This window comes from Neolamprologus multifasciatus, chromosome 19 (genome assembly GCF_963576455.1).
Source record: "Neolamprologus multifasciatus chromosome 19, fNeoMul1.2, whole genome shotgun sequence".
In the NCBI taxonomy this organism is placed as follows: Eukaryota; Metazoa; Chordata; class Actinopteri; order Cichliformes; family Cichlidae; genus Neolamprologus; species Neolamprologus multifasciatus.
Window position 1 is genome coordinate 15190569 of NC_140457.1, and position 11751 is coordinate 15202319.

General features: G+C 43.0%; 1 protein-coding gene across 3 annotated transcripts in view; it reads right to left on the reverse strand.

The window, feature by feature from the left end:
* Nucleotides 1-847: 847 nt before the first annotated feature.
* luzp1 (leucine zipper protein 1) overlaps nt 848-11751 on the reverse strand; it is a 48586-nt gene continuing 37682 nt past the window's right edge. For all 3 annotated transcript variants that reach the window (XM_085142823.1, XM_085142824.1, XM_085142825.1), the window contains 4 exons: nt 10119-10708; nt 9907-10026; nt 4626-4897; nt 848-3982 (listed from right to left, as the gene is read on the reverse strand). In XM_085142823.1, the coding sequence (XP_084998949.1) occupies nt 4661-4897; nt 9907-10026; nt 10119-10708 (947 nt within the window). In that variant the 3' untranslated portion in view covers nt 848-3982; nt 4626-4660. The remainder of the gene's footprint in view (nt 3983-4625; nt 4898-9906; nt 10027-10118; nt 10709-11751) is intronic.

The window sequence follows — 11751 nt, forward strand, 5'->3', positions numbered from 1 at the left end:
CTGCACCAACTTTCACCGAAGCATTGAGTAAGACCTGTCGCCTGTGAGCAGTTGCATTTTGCACAATCACATAAGCGCACACAGATGCCACAGGTGGTCTTCATGCTGGGAGTCCAGCTGAGTCTCACTGGATGGACTGGATCTTCGATCGGGTTTAGCAGTAGTGTTTGGGAACATTGGGGCCTTAGAAGGAAGAAAGGTAGGTCGCATAGTTTCAACTTTGGCCAACTTTACCCAGCCCGGCTTGCTTTGAACCCGACCTTGAGGAGGGGAAACCTGCCACGCATCGTAAAACCTACAGTTTCTGACAGCTGGGACACTCCCACCCCAAACTCAAACACTCTTTAGGGAAAGAAAGGACGGGAAAGATTCAAAAGAAACAACTCACAGGTGGAGAAATGCTTCACAGTGGTGCTGCTTAGGGATCGGTGGTGGAGTATCACGTTGGATTGGAGGAAAACAGTAACAAAAACTTTATGGGCCATGAGGCAGGATAATGGGCTGTGGCTCAGGTGTTTGCATCACCATCCTGACCCACAAACGCCCTCCAGCCAACTCAGGGCTCTGCAGACGCCACTTGAGCTTTAAATGAGAACCCTCGCTGACATATCAACAACAGCAACAAACACACTAAGAGAAGAGCACGTGTATATCTGGGAGAAACGGACACTCGATACCCCCCCTGGATGTTTTAATTATCATCAAGTGCACGTCACTGCCAAGCTGGCCATTTTTGACGCTCCTGTATTTAGAAGCCCTGAATCAAGATGTAGAGACAGGATTAGACCCAGACCTGACCTTTCATCTTTCAGCTACTCAGGGAACTGCCCATCATTTTCTGGTGACAGGTCCCTGGCCTTCAATAAAACGAGCCTCTGCACCAGTAGCACACATCACTGCTGTTTAGGGCAAAGGTTTTCCTTTTAGGAAGTGAGAATCTAAGGAAAATACAGAGAAACAGAGGGAGGAGGAAGGGACACTTGATTTTTAGCAAAATCCTAAAAGGAAAGTTAAAATTGGTCGAAAAGATGAGAGACTGGGGACGAGAGGGCATTCTCTCTTGGTAAATGAGAAGTAGAACAATAACAGAGGGAGCACAGGAGGACTACATGATCATCATGTCTTGGCTTGTGCACTGAGAGCTCTAAACAGTGCGTCTGGTCCGTTTTTGCGCCATCATAAAGCCGGCGGAGGCGGCTAGCCACAAAGCAAGCCTTTCAGGGGCAGAGCTGCACCCTGTGACTCTGACAGTCAAATCCACACAGCGGCATGGCTCGTGTCCTTTAACAGGGTGCTTTGGAGGTGGGTTAGAAAAGAAGTTTTGGCGTTTTGTGCGGGAATCTTATTTCATCTTCGTTCAGGGAGGATTTCCCCTAAAAATAATTCTACAATGTCAACCAAAACTATTCTCAAATAAAAGAAAAATGCAATTAAATGCAAACGGAACAAATCAAAACCTTACATGTTTGTATTGCATGTTATTTATGTTTACTGCAAGTGTAAGGAAATGGTGCGTAGATGTGATTGCTGTAGATATTACTGCAAGAAGGTAAACATAATGGAAAGACAGACTGGTGAAAATGTGCATTCCTAAAGGTAAACTTTTAGTTTTAACCTAGCAAACTTCTCACTTACACAGTCATCACCTCATTTGGACACGGCTGAAATGGTTACAGATATTGCAGTGGGGGTGGGGGGACAGTTTAATTGCATATAATCTCCTGCTTGCATAAACTGTAAAGTGACAAAGTGGCAACAGACAGAGGTCCTGCCATTAGGCAGATCTTTTCACAATAAAAGAACCTGCACATATGTGGAGACTAATAAATACTACAGCTTGATGGCGGCTGGTAGAATACAGGAGGCCAAAAAAACAAACAAACAAAAAAAATAAGTGAACCAGATCATCCCCAGCAGGGTCCGACAACACAGCATTAAAATCCACAACAGCAGAGGAGCCAGATGGAGAGCAGGCTTTTAAAAAGTCCCAAGTTCTTTCACAGATCCAGAACTTGGTCCAGAGTTGTCACAGTTATGGTTCTGTTTTTCTCTCTTTGTCCCCCCTCGTCTACAGTTTAACAGATGCGAGAGACAAAGAATGCAGTCGTGTTGGATCGGAGCATTGAGCCATCGAGCAATTGGTCATTCTCAGCTGCATTCCTCCTGAGCAACATTCATAAATTTTGTTCTAGGATTAAAAGTTTACATAGCCTGTCATTCTGCAGTCAATCTTCTGCAACAGTCTCAAGAACCTGCCGGTGCCTGTTGAAAGACTTTATGGAGAAACTTGAATACGTCAGCAGGGTTTCTGATGACCTCAGCAAAAAACCAAACAAAAAAAACCCCACCTCATTTTATTACTGGCCGGTGGCTAAATTGAATTCTACTGCACAGTCTCCGCCGTAGTGGCCCCTGCCAATGAGTGATTGCTCCAACATACCAACCCACCAGGTGTTGTTTATCGTCGTAACAAAATAATACACCTCTATAGAAATAAGAAAGAGAGACACTAGCACGATTCGCACGGCGAACCAAGTCACGTACAAGCAGGACTGTCACTTCCTGGTTAGAAGTCCAACGCCCTTGGGTCGTTCCTATGCCTGGTGTGTACACAGTACTTATGGCAGCACTGGAAAGGAAAAAAAAAAGTCCACCCTGCCAGGCCATGGTTGCTGGTAATCGAAAGTCCAAAGTTCAGTTCAAACAGAAACTCCATTTTTGCTATGGCTCTTTCAAAACACATGGATGAGGACAGTTGCAACAGCTGTAAAATACTGAACCATAGAAACTGTGTCATGGTTTGAGGTTATAAACAATGCCACCTGCCCATCCTCTTGTTTTTTATTTATTTATTTTTTCTTCTTGCATGTGCATTCCATTTCATTGCGTGCAGTCCACTTTCTTTTTTCAAATGACACGGTTGAGAAGAAAGCGAAAGGATGATGCAGAACAGGAAGCGAATTACAAAAGAATCAAAATAACAGAAAAACATAAACAAGGTCCTGGCCTGTGAAGACAAAAGAAAAAAGAAAAATGTGTCTGTGTGTACGTCTGTATTTGTATTTGTGTGTGTGTGCGTGCACCTAAAATCCAGCCAACCGGCAACCCTTTAAGCATGCTGAGTCACAATCTTTCAAGTGTTCTTCATTTATTACTTAGAAACATGCAAATCTTCATTCAGCATCTAAGACCTCAAATTAAATCCAGTTTGAGGTTACCGCGTGCTGGAAAGTCGGGATATGGGCTGAAATTAAACCGAAAGTTAAAAATGTGGATGTGTTTGCTTCTTGTTTTGTGGATACGTTTGCATGGCTTGTGTTTGGTGAAGGGGGGAAGGGATGGGATTGGATGAAGGTTTTCAGAAGGAAAAACGAGTCTGAAACAAAACTGAGGGTAATTCGCTTCCTGTTTTTGGTCACATTTAAAGTAGCGATCGTTTGGTTTTATAGAGAATCCTACGGGAAAATCCAGCCCTGTGAGAGAGAAAGATGCACTGCTGTTGACTGAGGATTGGGTTTGTCTTTTCAGTGATGAAGAAAAGTTGAAATTCTGAAGCACAAGTGACATTTCCAGCTACTCTGAGGTTACTGTAACAAACTCTCTTGAGTCTATTTTCCTCCAACTCTGGCGCACAGGAAAATCTCCAGCCCTGCGCAGCGTGCCAGCCTCTCCCTTGTCAAGTTTCAGGATTACACTATAATACATCCAACACAAGAAGCAGAAGATAATACACTGGCCGGTGAGGAAACCTCCAAAAACACTGTACAGGCGCTGACCTTCCATGCACGGCTTTTTCTGGAACAGTTTTGAATAGGAAGAAGCGTCCATGTCTCAGCGTACACTCATCATCAGGTCGGTGGTTTGTTGTTCAGTGTGGCTGCAAAACTGTTGTCTGCTGGAGGTGGTGGTGATCTATGTAGCCGTCATTTGATGGGAAACTAGCGCTTGGCCCTTATTTTGCAGTTGAGAGCTTAATGGAGTGCTGTTATGGGAGGGGGAAAAAATGAATAGAAAAGAGACATTTAATCCTTCATTTGTAACAAATGTTATCATAACTATTCATCTTTGTTAGAAACATGACTGGTCTGTAATTTCCTTATAATTTCGTGGAAAGTTTGCCAGAAAGAACAAGATAATTTGCAAGCAATTATGGGGGAAAAATTGAGACCGAGCTTATTGGTACACTTCCAATTTAAATCACAATTTTTAATTTCCAGTCTTTTAGTCTTTTACGGCAAATCAACTGTACATGTAAAATGTGAATATCATTAGTATGATGGAGGAATGAGGTCTCCAATCCTAAATGAAGTTACTGTATGCTTATCCGGGTTCAAAGTGAGCTTTTCTCTCATTTTCCATAATTTATCCCTAATTATGCTAGTCTTTCCAGAGGAAGTCACCAAAAAAAGCATATTTAAACTTGACTGCTTGAGAATTTTGCTGCTGCACAGTTTGTAAACTGCCTTGTGCAAAGATTTCATCACTGTCGCTATGACGATAATATATAAATAGGAGGAGAAAGCCCCTTTAGAGATGAGACGCTGTTCCAAAAGGGGTAATTAATAATTGTATATTTTAATTAACTATCAGGAGTTAAAAGAAAATAAAATCCAGCCACCTCCTACCTGCCCACTTGCTTCAATCCTCCTCCTCACTTGGTCTAATGTTGCTCTGACTGACGCTGGCTCCACGGTCTGCCTCCCGCTCCGCTCCTCCCCTCAGCTCTGGCCCCTAAGCCTTGCCCCCGACTGGACCAGGGCTCCCCTCCTCTAGAGGAGGCTCCGGGTGTCCTGCTTATCCGATCGTAAGAGGTCCCCAGATCACTACTGGGTATCTGTCGTCTCCATGAGGCTGGACTGTGACTCGGGTTTGGACTGGGGTCCAAGTTATCAGAAGCCTGGAAGAAAGAAATTACATTTAAAAACTGGCTGTTGTATTAACTGGCATCCGAAATAAGCGCTTTTCCAAGTTTAAGAGGAATAATTTGGATTTCTTTGCTGAAATTTAATGCCAAACTCTGGAGTTTGTCTATAGGAGCTCTGGGCATTTTGTGGGGCCTTGTTCGGACCTTTGTCTTATGCGGGCATTGACTACATGCCGTTAATGTTAACTGGTGTGCGACAAGTAAAGTCTGCCATGTGGATTTCTGCCAGGGGAAAAATCCCCAACCAAAAACCCCAAACATACCCCAAGCTGAGAGATTTATAATTTGGCGGGCTCACTAGAAAACAAACCCCAAGTTTCTAGTTTGTGGTGGATACAATGGCACGTCCCCTCTCATAACCTCAGTAACCCTTCTCTAAGAAAGCGAGAGTTGGATGACGATGCAGTTCTTAAAACACACAGAAACAGCACCCCACTCCTGTAATTTCAGTTTTTAAAAAAAGCACCATAATTAGTGACATTTGGTGGGCTGGAGTTGGCTTCTGGTGCAATTTTAGAAAGCATTCTTGCTAATTGGCTTTAATGGAGCCCTGCTGGTCTGCCTTTCACAGTCTCCTGGGGGAGACAGGAAATCAGTCACCAGTGAAGGCTGCCAAAGTGGGTGTGCTCAGTGTGGTCACTTCCTGCTACAGTCACTGTGGGAGGAAACCGTCAAGTGGCATATTCTCCTTCTATGGTAAGTTAATGCTCCAAGACTGGGAGTTTTCACGAACTTTCCTCGAAATGGATGTAGAGTTCCTCCTACACCCAACGGGAGGTTTGTACCGTACAACATATGACAGTGGAATTAAAATAATGCTTGGTTAAATAAAACCCCCAACAAAACCCCCCAAATACACACACAAGCACAAAAGTGCTGCTCTTTAACCAGCTTTTATATGTCAAATGAACAAGCCACATACTCTAAGATATTAAGAAAATTAGTTTGACTTTTGGGAAATAGTCTAATGTTTCACATATCTATGAAAAATATGAAGCCAGACTAAAAAAAAATAATGTTGAAACAGGTTTTTCTGGAGTCTTTGTCCACATCAAATTACACTTTTTGTACAGACTAAACCAGGAAATGTTGCAGTATTTTTGTGAGTTTTATGTTCCCAGGATTATTTATTTATTTCACCTTTTTCCACCCAGTAAATCCCTCGAGATTTAATCAAAATTTCAAGGGAGAACTGGCCAGGAATGTCCTCATAACAAAGCCAGCATAGCTGTTTAACCTGCTTCAGCTTTTATCTGGGGCACTGACATGAGAATGGCTTCTCTCCCCGCTTCCAATTGAAGGAGCATCTTGGCCAAAATACTGAAATATGACTAAGTGTGTCTGACTTTATAAATGCCTATGCAGCTCATCCATGTTGGAATTTCAAGAGAAAACAAGGAGGATGAATTTTGCTCTTTGATGAACTTATGGCCAACAGATTTGTGAAATAAATACAATAGTACATTCGAGTTCTTCCAGATCAGCTTTTTCTATTTGTGGTTGCTTGTTTGCTGATTACTTGTTTCACAAGAGGTGGAACTTCTGACAATCTCACTGGTAATGATTTTAAAAATCAGTAGGACAGTTAACAGTGGGTCAACTCTTGACTCCACACTTTACTGCCAGTATAATATGTTCTGGTGCCTTGCTCCTTGGCCAAACGTAAATTCACAGCTCATTCGAGTGCAGGCTGAAGTTTCCTACTGCTACAATGGGGTGGAAGTACTACAAAGACATTCTGTTCTTGCAGTCTAAGGTGTGGAGTGACTGCCACAGAAAACAAGCAACCCCTATTTAAATGCCGGCCTGTTAGGCAATTCAAATCAAGTGTGCTTGGAATGCAATGCAAGTGGCTGTGTATGTGTGAACGTGTGTGGTGGAGCTGTGGCACACACACAGCTTTCCCTGCTAGCATGCTTATTGTTAGCAGCAATGCTAACCATCAAGCCATCTGCTCATACTTGTAGAACAAAGGGTAACTGATGCCACTGCACAAATTTGAACATTATAGAAGCTCTAAAAGGATAAAAGATCGAATGAGTCTCGATAAATGCCATCACTACAAGCCAAAGCAGTTGATAGTTTAGCCACGTTGCTAAAGTGTTGTTTCAGATAAACTAGATATGACCATGACCTTTCACTGGAGGAAAAGATGTCCGTCTGTCTCTATTATAAATAACCTCTAGATAATTTATACATGAGGTTCAAAAGTGAAAGCTAATCAATAAGCTATCAGTCTGCCCAGGGTGCTGAGGGTACTTATAGGAATTGGGAGTGTTTTCTCCTCCTTAATGCCTATCGATCAATATGTCCTCACTGGTCCACAGAAAGCTGATTTTCAGTCTGCTCTCCTTCCATCACCGGGGCATGGAAGATAATCACAAAAATCTGATGTTTAAATCTCTAGAAGAAAAACAAGATTTTTTTAAATGTTCTTCATTCATCATTTTAAGGTTCAAAGACAATTTTACAAGGAGCAAACATGTCAAACAAAAACCAAACGCAGACTTTGATGAATCAAGAGGAACACAGATGCCCACCCAGCTGAATAACAACTGATGGGGTGTCAGTTAATGATGCTGAGAGCGGCTCCGTCTGCAACCTTGTAATAACACAACCCTCTTTTATCAACCTCTGACACTGCAAACACAGACTAATCCCAACCTTCCACTGTCCTAAGTACAGCTGTATTTATCCAAGCCTCTTGGGAACGGACGCAGTTCAGACCGCTGAAATATTCTACAAATCCAAACCAAAGATGATCGGCTTTGCTCCAAGACACGCTTCAAAGCCCAGTTTTGTTTTTGAAGAAACTTATTTTTTATTGCACTGGGGTAATTTCTGCACATAATTGCTATCCAAATCGAGTGACCAGTTCATGCATGAAATGTCATGATGAACAAGGTTCTACCGCAGAGTCGAATGAGTGGATTCGGGAAATACCGACAATAAAATTAAAAAGTGCACGAGTGACAAAAAAATGAACAGGGGGACGGTGGTTTAACAGTTCACAGCCGATCTTAAACAACGAAGACGGGACTTGTTCGATGGTTCCGGGTTCCTGGACCACAAAGCATCAGTGATGTGGGACAGGAGGCTTATCTTAAGTAGTTGTGGTTGTGAAATTGCAGAGCTAAGGTCGAGGCCGAGTGGCACTGAGTGGGCACTGCCTGATCGGAGCATTAAAAAATATAAAACTCAAGGTTATTTTGTTAATGCCAGGGTTTTATGATAAAGAAAGAGAGCAAGGCCCTTCACACTTTTTCTACCGGTCTGCTAAATATCAGTGATGAAAGGGGGCGTTTGAGGGTTGGGGCTCAGTGTTGGGTAGATTTCATTAAGCCCATTGATGATAATGACTGGGGAGGAGTCCTGCAGGCAATTATAGCTCCAAGGCCATGCTAGCTGTATTGTTTTTATACCACGCTTGATTCAGAGGAGAGACTCCAGCTTAATGCTCCAGTGTCTGAGCCTGCTTCCCCTGCTTTGAATAAAGTAAACCTATATACTATAGTATGTGTATGTAGTAGTGCGGATATGTAAGTAAAGACTAAGATTCGAGCCACTGCAGGCTCATTTTCCTACAAAAGAAATTAAGACACGTTGATAAACAATTAGCTGTTCGAGGTCTAAAACTGCAAAAATGCTTGGATAAGACAGGGAATGCCATGTCCCAGAGAATGTTACCCATGCTACACTCTGAGAAGACAAGGCTGTCAGGTCAGACTCTATCAAACGAGCAGCAAAATCAAGGGATTTGTGGAGACGTGTTGAAGCTGTGCCTAGCGACCTAGTTGTGACGCAATTACAGCGGTCTGTCTCTCTACTGAGCACTGACGAGGATAGGAGTGAATTGAATGACAAAGGAGGGAGAAATACGCTGTATCCACAGAAAAAGCCACTAGAAGAGGAGTAGAAGAGGGGAGATCCTTGGCTTGCTCCAGGGATTCATGCTGATCAACCCCAGCTAGATGGTTATGATGCTAAAAGACCCAAAACCCCAGATTTCCCCTGACACGTTACTGAAAATGCATGACAGCGATCCATGACGATGTATTTATAAATCGCAGCATCACTACATACAAAATACACATGTTAACACTGTGACCCAGTGATAGGTTTTTACATCATCCTTCGATGTGTGAAATATTCACACTCCATTTTTTATGATCTCACATACATGATATCACAATATAATCACAATGGCCCACATATCAAAATGTAATATGTGAGGCTAACAGTGGAAAAGTTTGCCACACCTAAATTGAATTTTTTTTTTTAATTAAGCTCTTATAAACAGTGACAACATACTATGTACAAAATAAAGTCATAAAATAAAGTCACAGACCTTAACAGACACCTTTGCTTATTACATGGTGTCTTCCAGAATAGCAAACTGAGTCTCTCACTGATGTGGTAGCACATTCACATAGGAGAAAGCTATTTTCTTCTCCTTGAGGTTTTTCTAACCTACTTTTCCCCCTGTTGAGGTCTTTTTCATTTCCATCCTCACTACTTTCTGTCCCACCCTTTTCTCTTTGTGCTTACTGGGGCAGCAGGAGTGGGGCCTGCAGAACTGCTGTGCTAAGCTTGAAGTCACGGAGCCTGGCGTCAGGGAAAAATACCAGCTGAGCTCTAATGCAAAGTTGACACACCAGGAGCTAAGGCCTGCAGCTGCACTTTGTGTGGAGTCTTTATCTTCATGCTAAAACTATTTGCAGAGAACAATACTCTAAGCGCAATACCAACTTTATTAATCGAGTATCACCAATTCATTTTTTTAAATTTGCAAATGCTTGAGAAATGTACCAAGAAAACAGACTCAAGGAACATTAAGCATATTTCAAAGCAGAACAAAAATGAAAATAAAGTTGCATCCAATAGCCACGTGTGTTTTATATCATATCTGATAAAAACAAAAGCCTATAAAAACTAAGTCTACTACAGGAAAGTGTTAACAACCTGAAGTCAGTTTCCCTTACCGGTGGCTGCTGTGAATATGATCGGCTCCAGGACTGAGAGGTAACGGGTGCATGGGGTATGGCCCTTCCCAACCCTCCTGTTTCCATAGGGGGAGACTGAGAGATCTTACGCATGTACACCTGGGACAAAGAGAAAATTCCCTCTATTATTTTTTTCCTTTTCTGTTTTGTGTGTGAAATTACTTTGATATACACTTATTAACTTCCCCCACCTCAGCAGGGGATGGCTTGGCTCCCTTCTGTGCTGCAGCATTTCCGGCGCCTCCATTTCCACTGTTTACAGAGTCCTCTGTGTCAAAGGTGGTTGCCCTGTAAGCCCTCCACGTTGTTGCAGTTTCGGTTTCATCTTCAGACCCGCCATCTGTCATTACTCTCGTACTCCTTCCTCGACTTCCCTCGTCCACAGACATGGCGCTTTTGTTCCTCCAGGGGCTTCTCACAGTCACATTCTTCATATCTGGCAAACTGTCTTCGTGTGATGGTTGGCTTTGCCGTTGGCTTCTCCAGCTGGTGACGGTGGTCGTGCTGCTGCTGCTGCTGCTCTCAAATCCTGATTCTGTGTCGTTGAAGTCTGAGGAAGTGATGTCCGGGGACTGGAGGCTAAAGTTGCTGCGCTGGCAGCACAGGTGGCTGGTGGTGGTCTCCACCCTGGAAGAGTTGTGGAGTTTAGACCTTGATGATGAATCACTGTGGCTGTGTGGCCCACAGTCCTGGTCCTGGCATGGCCGCAAAGTGATCTCACTCTTGGGTATGGAGATCTCATATGGGACGGAAATACTGCCATGATGGTCAGTGTTTGGGCCTGGCAATATAAATACAGTGATACATTTATACAGATGCAACAAGTTGACAGTAATGCAATGTGCTTTAAAATATCAGTTTTTGGGGGGGTGCAAAATTAATCTCGGTCCAACAGTTTGGCTCAGGACAAAAACAAATGACATCCTATCAGCTTAAGTTTGTGTTTAATGCTTGTTAGCAAATATTACCATGTCACTAGGCTATCTTTTCTTTCCCCTCATCTGTAACCAGTCAAGGCAGGTGGCTGCCTATTCCTGAGCCTTGTGGCTCAGGGGGTGGGGGGGATTGTTGGGATTTTCTGAGTTGAACTGAATAAAGATGATCATCTCAGGGAACACAATTTCATTCTGCAGAGAGACAGATGGTTCTGCCGCCAACATGACTAGGGGTTAATTACATTAAAACACCCAAACTTACAGAAGACAAAATCACATTTACAGACTGCTACAAAAAAAAACCTTTACTGAGGTTTAATGTTGGGGAAGCAGATGCTGATGACCAGTGTTGGGGAGTAACGGAATACATGTACCGCCGTTACGTATTTAAAATACAAAATATGAGTAACTGTATTCCGTTACAGTTACCGTTTAAAAAGGTGGTATTTAGAATACAGTTACTTTGTTGAAATAAATGGATTACACGGCGGTACTTCCCCGTTTCATATTGTGGCGGGTCAGGACTGTTTGGGTTTTGTTTGACAGCTACGTTCTGTTGTTCCAGGTGGCAGCGTTACTGTTGCCATAGTAACAGGGTGACGCTCTCTCTTTGCGTGTTTCCTGGGTGAGAGAGGCCTTGTTGTTGTTGTTGTTGTTGTTGTTGTTGTTGTTGTTGTGCTAAGCTAATAGGCAGAATGCTACAGGCATAGCTCTAAAGAATGTAGCATCATAGGCAGTGTAGTCCGTGCTGCAGGGAGAATGGACTGCCATACGTTATGTGTCTGTGAGCGAGGAGGGAGAAAAAGGAAAAATACGAGCTGTCATCGAGCAAAAACGGGAGCTGGAAGCATGCAAATATAATAATAACCACTGCAGCCAAGAAGAGTGC